This window comes from Anolis carolinensis, chromosome 2 (assembly GCF_035594765.1).
Source record: "Anolis carolinensis isolate JA03-04 chromosome 2, rAnoCar3.1.pri, whole genome shotgun sequence".
NCBI lineage: Eukaryota > Metazoa > Chordata > Lepidosauria > Squamata > Dactyloidae > Anolis > Anolis carolinensis.
This window is the reverse complement of record NC_085842.1, coordinates 101,833,428-101,847,873: the sequence shown is the minus strand read 5'-3', so window position 1 is coordinate 101,847,873 and position 14,446 is coordinate 101,833,428. Positions and strand designations below refer to the sequence as shown.

Below are 14,446 nucleotides of genomic sequence, written 5' to 3'. Positions count from 1 at the left end.
GCCTGCTGATTTTAACTACCTATTTGTTTCTCCCTTTTAAGTATCACTTTATTCCCTTGTACGTTTAAATATCATTTTCTAATTTAAAAAATACAAATTCAAGAGTGTTCCCCTCTTAGCTATAAAAAAGTAATAAACAAATCCCAGACACTTTAAATTTAGTCAATGATTTATCCTTGACCAACATAGTCAAATTATCCTTCCTGGCTTATTCACATATCTTTCTCAGCCATTTTTCTTCCATCAGAATGTCTGGTTCTTTCCATCTTCTCATTACCAAGATCATATATAACTAGCTGTGCCCGGCCACGCGTTGCTGTGGCTTATGGGAATCCTTTGTTGGCCAGGTGGAATAGCAGTGAATAGCCTTGCAGCCTCAAAGCCTGGCCATTTTTTTCTTATGATAATCCATGTTTGGTGAGCTGGAATGCACCAGAATAGGCTTGCTGCTTGGAAGGCTAGGTACTTGCATTTTAGGGGAATGGGTTTTTTTTTTTTGGGGGGGGGGGCTGCTAGAATTGCAATGAATAGCCTCACTACTTCAAAGCCTGGCTGCTTGCTACCTAGGGGAATCTTTGGTTGGTCAGCTTCAATAGTATAGAGTAGTATCGCTGCTTCAAAGCCTGGCCGCATTCTACCAAGGTTAATCCTTTGTTGGTCTGGTTGAATTGCATTGAATAGCCTTGCAACATCAATGCCTGGCTGTGTTATACCTAGGGGAATCCTTGTTTGGCGAGCTGGAGTAGCACCCTCAATTAAAGAGCCACTTTGAAGCCTGGCTACTTGCTTTGTAGGGGAATCCTTGTTTGGCCAGCTTGAATTGCACTGAATAGTCTTGCAGCTTAAAAGCCTGGCCTCTTTCTACATAGGGCATCCTTTCTAGGTCAAGTTGAATGGGACGGAGTAGCCTCGTGGCTTCAAAGCCTGGGGGTTGAATAGCAATTAATAGTCTCAGTGCAACAAGTATGAATGCTGCAATTAGTCACCTTGATTAGCATTTAATGACCTTGCAGCTTCAAAGTCTGGCTGCTTCCTCCCTGGAGGAATCCTTTGTTGGGAGGTGTTAGCTGGTTCTGGTTGTTTCTTTCTGGAATTTTCCTGTTTTCAGAGTGTTGCTCTTTATTTACTGTCCTGATTTTAGAGATTATATTCTAGAGATTATATTGTTCTGTATTATTATACCACAGTAATTATTATATATTTATAATCTTATATTATCTACTTAGAACTGGATTATATGAGGCCCCTTCTATACAGCTGTATAAAGTCCAGACTGAACTGGATTATAAGGCAGTGTGGACTCTAGATAATCCAGTTCAAATCAGATACTGTGGATTATGTGCCTTGGCATTCTGGGTTATATAGGTGCGTGGAAGGGCCTTGAGTCTACACTGCCATATAATCCAGTTCAAATCAGATAATCTGTATTTTATAGGCAGTGTGGAAGAGGCCAAAGTGAACCCTGCCTGTTCCCTGGGTGCCATTGTGGCTGAGGGGGTTGCTATGACATGAAGCGGGCAGGGCCTAAAGGGGCCTACCCTTCTGACTGGAGCCATGGGGAGAATGGCGCTTCCTCATCCTCCCCTCCCCCCGCTTTCTAATTGGATGCCCTAGCAGTTGCTATCTCTCTACCAGCTCTTCTGCACGCTCAGGGCTCCCCAGTCAGCTGTAAACTTGCCCCCCTCAGGGCAAGTGCAGAGAATGAAGGGGAAAGAGGGGAGCGTACCATTCCAGCCGAAAATGTAGGGGGGGGGGGAGTGAAAAATAGATATAGGCCAATCGGGTTTTTTTGGGGGGGAGGGTTGAGTGAAGGACATACCTTGGATGTGTTGGTGTATTGTGGCCAAATTCGGTGGCATTTGGTCCAGTGGTTTTGTTGTTAACTTGGTCCTAATTATGTACATTACATTTTTATATAGATAGTGATCTTCCATATTTCTATTCTCATCTAGTTGGACCAATGACCCTTTCATTAGCCTTTGTTGTTTTCTAGTTTCATCTCTTCTCTTCCCATCCAGTCTGCTCCCAGTCTGTCCCTGTACTTCTTCAAAAATTATGTTGCCTTCTGCACTGTATAGAACAGGGGTCCCCAAACTAAGGCCCGGGGGCCAGATGCGGCCCTCCAAGGTCATTTACATGGCCCCCGCCCTCAGTTTTATAATATAATATTTTTATATAAGTTTTAACAATATAATATATTGTATATACATATAATAGTGATAAAATATTATAATGTTATACAATATAATACTAATACCATATAATAATATTAATTATATGTTATATATTACATATAATATTACAGTATAGTGGTATAGTTCAATATAGTAATATATAATGCTAATATTATGCTATGCTAATAATATAATATATTGTATGTACATACAGCTGCTATGAGTCCCCTTCGGGGTGAGAAGGGTGGGATATAAATGTAGTAAATAAATAAATAAATAATTTTAGACTTAGGCTCAGCCATAGTCTGAAATGATTTGAAGGCACACAACAACAACAATCCTAATTAACTTGACTATCTCATTGGCCAGTAGCAGGCCTACGCTTTCCATTGAAATCCTGATAGGTTTATGTTGGTTAAAATTGTTTTCATTTTTAAATATTGTACTGTTCTTTCATTGTTGTTGTTGTTTTGCACTACAAATAAGACATATGCAGTGTGCATAGAAATTTGTTCGTTTTTTTTTCCAAATGATAATTCGGCCCCTCAACAGTCTGAAGGATTGTGGACTGGCCCTCTGCTTTAAAAGTTTGAGGACCCCTGGTATAGAATCTAAATTTCTTTTGGTTGCATCTAAGAGAGATTCCTTCCAACTTCTCCCATTTAGAAGTCTTAATGGAAGAGAAAAATAGGAAAAGCTCTTCCAACAAATCAAAGGAAGAGGTTAGATAAGAAATTCTTTATAGGAGAAAACTGTTCCTTTTGAGTAGGAAAAGATTTTCAAAAGCAATTTGGAATTTCAAACAGCAGAATAGAAATAGATTCTAAATTAGGCAACAAAGACAGCAATCACCAGGATGAAACTCAAACGGGTGGCAGTTAATTGATTTACTGGTAGGAGGAAGGTTACTTCACTTCCTTTTATGGAAAGTCATAACTGCAGACAAACAAATGCTGCAGTTAGTTCAAGGATAGGATATCTTTGTCACAAAATATAATAAGGAAAATATCTTCCTTCACCAGTACCAAAGAGAAAACACAAAGGTGACAAAGGGGAGATAGCGTAGGTGGAAATTCAGCAATCTATAAATTGGGGCAACAGAATAGGTCCCCTCCTGTGAGTAATTCAGGGGAAGTTACTCCCATGTTCTTTATTGTTCCTAAACACAATGGAAGATACAGATTTGTCTTGGATTTAAAATTCCTGGATGGTAATGTACAGTGGAAGAAAATTTGGACTGGAACAACTATTTTATCATAGATTAAGGGATTCTAACTTGCATGCACTTATGTGTTGCAACTGCAGGAATAGATTCAGTTACAATGACAGTCATGATCAGCTCAAGACATTGCCCTTTGGTCTGACATCTGCACCTAGGATTTACACCAATGTTCAATAGTCAATTTGAGGCAAAAGTGGTTCAGCTGTTCCCTTATTTGGATGATATTTTATTGAAAGTTGGGTGCAGATTAAAAGCAGAACAAGACCTTGGGATGACATTACAATGCTTGCAGACTGATAGTTTCTTAATGCATTTCAAAAAGGGTCAACTCACAGCTATATTTGGAAGCAGAAATTGATATGTGGAAGGGTTTAAAGGAACAACAGTGCATAAAATAGGAAATAATAAAATTGGGAAAGTTGAAGATGGTGGATTTAATGCATCTGGCCAGAGTACTAGGAATATTAGGTCCAGAGTAACATCTTCATTCAAGGAGTTATGTTAAGAGTGCTGGATGGAAATCACTGTCAACATTCAAGACAGGCAACCTTTGGACAAACTGCTTTAGAAATAGTAATTCAAGAACTAGGCAACCCTTCCACCCATGAAAAACTGTCTTGAGAACATCCTAAAGATGATAGATTTCTTCTTCAGGCCTCCTGCAAATAAGAGGTTCCTATCTTCTGTGAATTATCTCATTCTAGGAGTAATCTACGCTTGCCAATGACCATATCAATGAAAGAAAATAGAGATCCATTTTTGTCTGTTCTACCTCTTCCTTGGCATTCAAAGCTACTATATTATCAGATTATATATTTTGGAATCTTAGTCTCCTGTCCTGATGAGCTGCTGCAAGAAAATACCCAGAGGTGGTGGATTTCTGTAAGAATCCTCCATGGTAGGTTTCATCTCCTCATTCACACCATTAGGAAGGTGTCAACTCCTCAGGAACACAAAATTCTAGTTTAAAGGAAGAGCAAGTGCTACATTCCTTCCCCAGCTAAGTTATTCCTTCATTCATGAGACATGAACAATTTCCTGTTTACAATGTCTTCAGTGCAAAAAGTGGCATATTCAACCACATATTCCAATATATACAGGAACTATAATCCTTTATGTACAAATAATGTTAGTAGACCTAAATCCAAGACAGAAAAGTTGGTTTCTATGACAGAACTTGATTTTTGCTAGCAATGGCTTAAATGAAAGTTGCATCAGGCATGAGGGATGTTACACGGGACAGAAAAGGTCATGTTGTGGTGGAAAACTTATACACCGCGGTTTGCCTGTTTTTGGTTAGAGTCTACAAAGGTTTCATCCAAAGAGAAACAGGTAGGGGGGAAAAGCAAAGGACAAAGACTTCAGGTTATTAACATTTTAATTATTTAGAAAAGGACAAAAGGCGCCATGAAAGTGCTGGGAGATGGCATCCTGTTAGACAGCAATGAAAGGTTTTGAAATGAAAGATCAACTACACCAGAAAGTTTTCAAGCCTTCAAATGTCACAGAAAACTAAATAAAGTCATAGTTTTTTATCTTTCAATTTAGTAGCCTAATTTTGTATTCACTGTTTGAAAAGAATGAAAGAAACATTCCAAGGGGGGAAAGCCATACACAAAACTAGCTTTTCACAGTCATACCAGAGATTGTGGGCACAGATTTGAATGAAGAATATGTGAATACAATGAAGCAGTCAGTGTATTAGTTCAAATAAAGATTTATTTATGATTGCATAGTAGGTGAACTATGAAGATGGTGTTCTTATTGTCCCCAAAACAATAGTTCCATCCTAAAGAATTATTTGTAGTCTGATGTGGTAATCAAAAGACATCATCTTACTCTAATATATATATATATAATGTTGCAATTATACTGACACATAACTTCAAGAACAGGTACAACTCTCAAATATGTATTTTACGTTCTGTTAGTGTTGGAAGAAATTTATTTTTTTCTTGGAATTAGGTTTACATTTGGATAGTGGTGTAACATGAGAAGTCTGACATTTCTCTTGGGTGGAGCTGAAAAAACTGGAGTTTGCACTACATTGCTTCTACTAATGCTCCTCCAGCTGCAGTGAAAGTCTTCAGCTATAGATACATGTGATTGTGCCTTTGGGTCACTTGTTGACTTATTGCAGACCCCATGCATTTTGTAAGGTTTTGTTCAGCAAGGACTACTCAATTGAAGTTCTGCCAATTCCTTCTTCTGAAATATAGTCCACAGCACCTAGTATTCATTGGGTTGTCTCCCATCCAAATATTAACCAGGACTGACCTGTTTAATTTTCACAATAAGATGATGCCTTTAGGGCAGGCCTGCACAACTTGGCCCTTGTAAAAGGCCAGTATTTCTTTTAAAAACTTTTACAAGCCACTCCTGCCTCCCCGCCTGACCAGGAAGACAGACATTGAAGGAGACTGGTGAAGGGGAAGCCTAGCCCCTTCCATATATACAGTAGAGTCTCACTTATCCAGCATAAACGGGCCGGTAGAACGTTGGATAAGCGAAAATGTTGGATAATGAGGGATTAGGGAAAAGCCTATTAAACGTGAAATTACGTTATGATTTTACAAATTAAGCACCAAAACTTTACGTTTTACAACAACTTGACAGAAAAAAACAGTTCAATATACGGTAACGTTATGTAGTAATTACTGTATTTATTAATTTAACACCAAAACATCGCTATATATTGAAAAAATTGACTAAAAAATGTGGCTACTAACAAATTGACTACAAATAAAGATAGAATTGCATAAAATGAACTTACAGTAACAACATTGTTGGAAATTAAATCCGTAAAAAGTTCAATCCTTGCTGCCTAGAGAAACAGCTGTAGATTCGGGCAGCAGGCAAACTGCGTTGGATAATCCAAAACATTGGATAAGTGAGACTCTACTGTATTGTGTAGGCTGCTTTAGGGTATTTACAGGTGAAAATATGCTTTTTTCATTTTTGCACACACTTGGACTATGAACCATAAGAAATTCAGTGCCACAGTGTGTGGATCTTTAATATTAGGGAGGCACATAGATTGACAAATTTCACTGTTTTATTTTCTCAGGGTATAATAAGAGATGGACAACAGTGGTTCTCAAGATGTTCTTGGACTGCAGCTCCTCCCATAGTCTTTCATTAATTTCTAGGTGGGGCTGGGAAGAGCTATGCACCAAAAAACATCTGGAAGAAATAGTTGCCCCTGCTAAATAGTAAAACCTTAAAAAACAAATACAAAACACATTTTTCTTTTGTGCTTTAATATTGTATGCCTGTTGTATAGTATCTGAGCTGCAGTGCAACTGGAAAAGTGCTTGGTTATGCCAAAATGTAGGTTTATATCATGTAGTGCCATGCACTGCAGCATAATTTAAAGCATTAATGCACTCAGATGCTGTAAAAAGGTGGGTTTTGCAAAATGGATACGTATGACACTTCAATAAGAAAGTAATATTAGACTACTGAGGTGCACCTTAGAAACAAAGTAAGCATGCATAAGGAGAATGTTTTAGTTCTTTTTATTCGTAAGTTATCTTTCCACATTAATTCTTTCAAAGAAGCTTATAAAAACTGAAAAACATAAGTGCATGCTAGTTTCTAATCAACCAGGTTTTACTCCCAGTTGAACTTCTTTCTACACTCAAACTACAAGCTAATCAAAAGTAGTAGAACAAAGTTACAATATGCTTTAAAAAAACCCAAACTTAAGATGTTTGGTGAAAGTCCAAGAAGCTCCAAGAACAAAAAAAATGCAACACAAACACACAATGGTGTATGACAATAAAAGATCTTTTTATTATAAAAATCTATACAATGAAATGCCAGACATAGCAATCATTTATATCTGGTTTATTTATATATATATTTATATTTATATATATATATATATATATCCACATATATAGTTCTTACTTACAGCAAAGTAAAACTATGTTATATCACAAAATGCCTAACTCTACCATTTATTGCTCAAGAAGAATGGCACAACACACTCTCAGCATAAATGATGCCATGCTAGCTAAGGTACAGAACAAACAGCCAACCACTGCATAACACACAAAAGCCTTTGTTAATAGTGAAAGTGGAACCAGTCTGATCACTCACTTTATAAAAATATTGGAATCATATAGATTTAAGCATTATAAAGGAGGAATATATTATTTAAAACATTTAAATAGTGCATATTGACATTTTGCATGTGGTATATAAAACATTCATGTACAACACTATACAGTACACAGAAGTTTCAATGTTTAAATGCACCGGTGTCTGCGGACAGATAGAAAAGTAAGTGAAGTGTACATTGCACAATGAAGCTGAGTAAAAGCCCCAAAAAATTCTCCAAATTAATTTCCAATTTTGCAATCCACTACAGTCCACTAAAAACCCCTTCTAGTTGTGTAAAAAGGTAAAGCATCAGAATATAAACTCATTTTAGAGCTCTTTTGGGTTCCAAGATTACATGCCTACAATCACAGTAAAAATAAGAGACACAGCAAAGGGATAAATATGGAGTATCACAAACCTACTTTCTATCTAATTCATGTTAACACATCAACCTGATGGGTCTACATGCTAGCCACTGATATCACAGATGCTTATTTTTTGGTCTTTCAAAAAGCAGTGAGAAATATCTGTGCTGACATTAGCTGTTTGTAACACATGCAGCAAATAGGCACGTGCAAAAGCATGGCCACAGTACAAAAGATCCCTAAAGGAGCCCTGTTACACTCTTGGCGCTCAATCCATTCTTACCAGAGGTGCAATACCTTGCTACACATAAAAGGATCCCATAAGATCAGCTGCTCCTTTCTACTCAGTGCTCACACACAGGCACTCTTGTGTATTTGGAAAGGTTAATTTGAAAACTCAGACAAGTACCATGAAGGCTACATCTTATATAGATCCTTTTATGTGTAGATATCATATCTGAAGTAAGACTGGACAGAGTTCTTTAGATTATGTAAATTTAAAGGAAAAAAACATTAAAAGGCTATTGTGTCATCTATAGTAGGCAAAGCAAATGTCACCAAAAATGGTTCCGTTCTGAAGCCTCATCATGCAAGAACCATATGATACTACTTAATGCCACAAAGGTCACATCGCTTTTCTTTCCATGTCTACAACAGTGACATAGCAGAATCTCTTCTTTCAAAGCTGGCTGTGTATACTTTAAGTCAATCACATTAATTATTTTGATGTTAGCCCTTGATAAGTTTATTTTCAGATACATCAGAGTTGCCATAAGCCTGCTAGTTTGTATACATCTGAGCACCAGCAGTCTCTCCTTTAAAGGTAAGTTGCCACATCCAGTTGAGACCATTCACTACGTCACCATTAGCTGCTTAACAGATAACTGATAAATTAACAGTAATGTTAGTCTTGTAGGCAATACGTGATATAAATGTTCAGATTTTTCCAAATTCAAAAAACAGGGCAATCAAGGTCACTTTCTGGTTTGTCCACTGTCATCTGACACTGAAGAGCAAACAGGAACTTTACATTTCAATATCCGCAGATATCAAGCCATTTTATTACATGACAGATGCCATTTGAAATCAAAGTGATTCCTCAGCAGTCCTCTGAAAGGCATTTCAGTTCTGTTCAAGAACACGGTCGTGTTTTAAATCGCTGTCATTGTTCCCCATAATAAAAAGGCAACAGAGGAGTTCAATGAAACACTAACAAATGTAGATGAAACGAAGTTAGCAAGTCCAGAGTTTTGTAATGGTTCTAGTTCTACAGTCTTTTGGAAGGATGCATTTCAGATTTTTTTTTAAATGAGGGAAAAAACTTTGCTGAAGTTGGACAGAGCAGTCTTGATTTAAGATTCTCATTCACTCTCTCTAGACAGGACCTACTTGCCCTTCAAATGTGGCACCATAAGAAAGTGTACAAAAACTGCATTCCTTCAACAGTGCAAGACACAAGAGAACACCAAACAGTACAATAGACGGCATAAGAAACCAATCTTTCACTGTTACGAAGAAACATTATTTATATTTATTTTGAAGGATCCTGTTTGCTGATGAGGACCTCGAGAAGCCGGAGTTTGGCTTTCACTTTCTTATACTCTCTGTACTCATCAAGCATGGGAGTGCGTTCTTCCTTCTGAACATTCCTGCAAAAAATGAGAAAGAGTACAACATTTAAAAAACTAATCCAGCTATTTTGAAAAGTACCTCTCTTGAACTTATTCCTCCAGAGGAACCCTTGAAATAATTTTCAGGTTTCAGGAGACCCCTTCATCAAAAGCATTGTCTCTATACTTGAAAACATGTTTGCACTTTCCCAGTTATGATATTTCAGAACAAATGACACGCTGCCACAATCATCTAAAAGATTACTGTAGTAGTGTATTTTATGAAACCTATCACCGTGTCACGTTTCAAGTCCGGTAACACTTGTCACACATATAGCAAGTTAACCTGTGTATCACAAATAAGTCATTTTTCAAGAATACTACTTGTTGGCACATCTTTAGTACATTTTTCTATCCAATAATTTATATTGATTTTATTCAGATGCTTTGAAGTTTTTGAAATTGCTTCCACAGCATCTGTCCTCCTCCTTTTTACATCCCATTATTTTTTCTAAACTAGGATTCAGGTGGCTTACAAATGAGAATAACTAAGACACAGTTAACACTTTAAAAGATAATAATTCAAATGTTTACTGCTAACAACACTAAAATCAAGTCAAGACATACATTTAAAATGTTAAAAGGGGTGCCAAACAGAATAGCATGCCCTCTTAAAAGGCCTTATTTGTAACACCTTCAATTCTCAAAAGCCTATTGGAACTGTAATTAGTGTGTTCCTGCCAACAAAAGCACAGCAAGGAGGAGCCATTCTAGCCTTCCTACAAATAAGATTCAGAACCTTAGTGCCCGCCATCACAGGCCTGCTCTCATATCCCAGAGAGGGGCTTCTTCTGAGGATCTTGGGGCCTGGGCAGGCTCACATGGGCTTTAAACCTATCAGAACTAGGAACTGTGCCAGAGAAATTTGATTAAAAAAATGACAGCTTAATGTAAGTTACGGATAAATCATGCTATCTTGGTCTCTACAACATTAAGAAACTGAAAGTCTCAAGTTTAGTTTTGGTCACGAGCCAATATCATAGAATCATAGAACAACCGAGTTGAAAAAGACCTCATGGGCCATCCAGTCCAACCCCCTGCAAACCTTTTTTTTAACTTGTGGAGCCCTTTTTAGAATCAATTTCTATTGCAGAGCCCCTTAGACCTACCCCTATGTCTTACAAGTTAATGGTGTTTAGGGAGGGGAGAAAGAGGTGATAGACAAGATAGTAAGGGAATGTGAGGCAAAGAGATAACTAAACAACTGTGCTATGTCCATGCTATGAAACTGCATTTTAAAAACTTTGAAATGTACCACAATATCTCAATATATTCAAATACCTCCAATACATATTGTCAAAACTTCACCACACATAAAAACCATTCCAAAGTTCAATTAATCAAACCATTTGCGTTACAATAGAACTAGTAGTGCAACAGCAAGCCTAAATTAAGACATAACATAAAATAACGTATAAATCTTTAATGAGACACCTGTGGTTGCATTTTTACAAAGTTTTCTTATTTTGATTCTACTTTTTCTCATTCTTTAATTTCATTCAATGTTTATTTTATTTTGCTGGAGCAGCTGCGGAGACACTGGGAACCACAGTTCTAAAGAAATACAGGAATAGCACAAGGTGGAGCAACGTTTGTTGGTGCCAAGCACTCCATTCTCCACATCCAGATCTGAGGCCCCAGTCTGTGCAGGGAGAGTGTGTTGTAGGACATTGAACATGGAAAGCTCTATGCATTCATTTCTATCTCTGCAGATTTTAAATACATCCTTCGACTGCAAAAAGCACTGTGCAACAAATCTCCAGCTTCATCAAGTCCTTTGCACAGAACCAATTCCTGGATAAAAAAAACAACCCCTGATCCTTGTAGTTTTCCATTGGGTACTAAATGTACTCATCTGTATTGATGTTAATTAGATCACTGATACTGTTTTTGCTAACCTTACTAAAATATGTGGAATTCATTATCATGTTATATATTTCAATTAACACACTCTTAGTGTATTTTCTGCCTTTGTCAAAGAAAGAGAAGTGCATTTTTTCTTCTCATTGTTCCCATTAACAGCGAACACTTAATCTAAACAAATACAGTGTTCCCTCACTACTTTGCGGGTCACTTTTCGCGGATTCGCTGTTTCACGGTTTTTCAATAAACTCTAAAAGATTATTATAAATAATAAAAAATTACAATTTACAGCTTAAGGAAGGGAGGAAGGCGACGGCAAAGGGAGAGAAAAGGAGCCCAAGCGGCAACGGGAGAAGGCGGCGGCGATTTATCAACACACGATTGGTTGATAAAGACTTAAAATAGTATATAACTACTAAAATAATGTATAAATATTAAAATAAGTATAGCGTCCCTACTTCGCGGATTTTCACTTATTGCTGGTAGTCCTGGAACCTAACCCCAGCGATAAGTGAGGGAACACTGTACTGTAAATCAAACTAACCTTCCATTCTGCTGATAAAATGCTTCTTCAAATTCCCGCAGTGTTTTGCGTAATTTCTTTTTTTCAGCTCTGGCTTTCCAAAGTTGCTCCAATAATTCAGGCCTAGGGAGAGATGGTTAAGAAAATGCATTGGATTATTACAGTCACTGTGCAATAGATCATCCCCTAAAGAAGCAATAGTATTTTTTAGATAGTAACTTTTGTTGAGGAATTAATTTTGTTGAGAAGTCACTTATGATCTAATAAATGTTATTAATTTCTCATCAAGTGTGTTTCAATAGGGGAAAATGTTCAAATGATTGCTTTAATACTGAGGAAAGAACTATATGAAATATTTGTGTTGAATGAATAAACTAGAACGTATTTCACATGAAATCACTTGCATTTCATACACAACTATAACCCACAATTTTATTTTGAGAAACATCTATGAAATTCTGAATGGGGCATCTGTGCTCACATTGTCACGTCTACGTACATGGAAGCTGCCCGTGTGCTAGAGAGGCGGAGTTCTCGAGTCAACTTCTCCTGGTTTTCTTCAGCATCAGACTCTGAGTTTTCAACAGGGCTGGTAGTGATGGATGGTGTTTGAGTATTGGATTTTAAGATATCAGTCAACTCTGAAGAAAGTTCTCCATCTTCCTCCTCTTCCTGGAAGATAATATAATAAATGTAGTGGAAGAGCATGCCATTGCTAATTCCATAGAGTTAGCAATATACCCAGAAACATTTACAGCGGTTTCACTACATATGCATTCATGTTCAGATTTCTATGGCCCCTTTGAAAGCACAGAGGGAGGTGGAGGAGAACAGGTGATGACTTATAAGGTCCTAAACGGCTCAGGACCTTTGTGAATGCATCTTCCCCTGTGAACCCACATGGGCTCTAAGATCTGCTGGGGAGGCCCTTCTCTCAATTTCACCTCCGTCTCAAGTACAGTTGGTGGGATGAGAGAGAGGGCCTTCTCGATGGTGGCCCCCAGGTTCTGGAACTCCCTCCCAAAGGAGATTAGATTAGCTCCCACCCTGGATTCCTTCCAGAAGAATCTGAAAACGTGGATGTTCACAGGTGCCTTCTCGTAACTGATAATTAATTGCCCATATGCTTTACCTAGGCCTTGGCCATTCCATGCACTTTATTACCTTTAGTCGCTCCCATCCCTAGTCACTGAAGAATATGCACCTTCAGGTTTCCATTTCCCCTTAAAAGGCCCATGTCCTATGGTGCTTGAATACTGATTGGGATTACTATGTTTTAAGTTCTTTAACTTTCGTAAGATGTGTTATTATACTGTGATTTTATTGTGTTACTGTTTTTATTGATATAATACTGTTTTGGGCTTGTCCCAGTGTAAGCCACCCCGAGTTCTTTGGAGCAGGGTATAAATAAAATTGTTGTTGTTGTTGTTATTATTTGAAACACAACAAGATGAGTCCACAGCAGACACTCTGCTGGCTGTTGTACTGGATCACACGCCGGACACTTCCCAAGTGTCTAGGACTGTGTGATGTATCGGCGAATAATGCGTGCAGATCCCAGTAAGGTGGCCTGCAGCTGTAAGATGGTAATTTTGTCAATGCCGATTGTGTTCAAGTGCAAGCCAAGGTCTTTGGGCACTGCACCCAGCGTGCTGATCACCACTGGGACCACCTTGACTGGCGTGTGCCACAGTCTTTGCAGTCTTTATTATTATTATTATTTTATTGTATGACACAGCAAACAAGATAGATATGCTGGATTTCGTTTCACAAAATCACAAGTCGAACACTTCCCAAGTGTGTAGGACTGTGTAATGTATTTTCGGATGATGCGTGCAGATCCCAGTAGGGTGGCCTTTTGCAGTTGACAGATCGTAATTTTGTCACTGTCTATTGTTTCCAAATGTCGGCTGAAATATTTTGGCATGGCACCTAGTGTGCCCATCACCTGCCACTGGTTTCTACCAGAGTCTTTGAAGTTCAATCTTGAGGTCCTGATAGCGGCTGAGTTTTTCTTGTTGTTTTTCATCAATGCGACTGTCACCTGGGATGGCAACATCAATGATCCAAACCTTTTTCTTTTCCACAACTGTGATGTCTGGTGTGTTATGTTCCAGAACTTTGTTAGTCTGGATTCGGAAGTCCCACAGTATCTTTGCGTGCTCATTTTCCAATACTTTTGCAGGTTTGTGATCCCACCAGTTCTTTGCTGCTGGGAAGTGGTACTTGAGGCATAAGTTCCAATGAATCATTTGGGCCACATAATTGTGCCTCTGTTTGTAGTCTGTCTGTGTGATTTTCTTACAGCAGCTGAGGATATGATCAATGGTTTCGTCAGCTTCCTTGCACAGTCTGCATTTTGGGTCATCAGCTGATTTTTCGATCTTGGCCTTAATTGCATTTGTCTTGATGGCTTGCTCCTGGGCTGCAAGGATCAGGCCTTCTGTCTCCTTCTTCAGGGTCCCATTCGTGAGCCAGAGCCAGGTCTTCTCCTTATCAGCTTTTCCTTCAATTTTGTCTAG

The 14,446-nt window shown here is 38.1% G+C and overlaps 2 protein-coding genes across 8 annotated transcripts in view; one reads left to right on the top strand and one right to left on the bottom strand.

Moving 5' to 3' along the window:
- pkd2l2 (polycystin 2 like 2, transient receptor potential cation channel) overlaps positions 1 to 11,981 on the top strand; it is a 42,450-nt gene extending 30,469 nt beyond the window's left edge. Inside the window, exon 15 of one of the 2 annotated variants that reach the window (XM_062970327.1) lies at positions 11,067 to 11,981. In XM_062970327.1, the coding sequence (XP_062826397.1) occupies positions 11,067 to 11,112 (46 nt within the window). In that variant the 3' untranslated portion in view covers positions 11,113 to 11,981. Of the gene's footprint in view, positions 1 to 4,785; positions 4,940 to 11,066 lie in introns of those variants that run through there. The other variant, XM_062970329.1, reaches the window with a different exon arrangement.
- fam13b (family with sequence similarity 13 member B) overlaps positions 7,168 to 14,446 on the bottom strand; it is a 117,480-nt gene continuing 110,201 nt past the window's right edge. For 4 of the 6 annotated variants that reach the window (XM_062970316.1, XM_062970314.1, XM_062970317.1 and 1 more), the window contains 3 exons: positions 12,406 to 12,596; positions 11,946 to 12,047; positions 7,168 to 9,517 (listed from right to left, as the gene is read on the bottom strand). In XM_062970316.1, the coding sequence (XP_062826386.1) occupies positions 9,400 to 9,517; positions 11,946 to 12,047; positions 12,406 to 12,596 (411 nt within the window). In that variant the 3' untranslated portion in view covers positions 7,168 to 9,399. The remainder of the gene's footprint in view (positions 9,518 to 11,945; positions 12,048 to 12,405; positions 12,597 to 14,446) is intronic. The other 2 variants (XM_008104866.3, XM_003217514.4) reach the window with 1 other exon arrangement.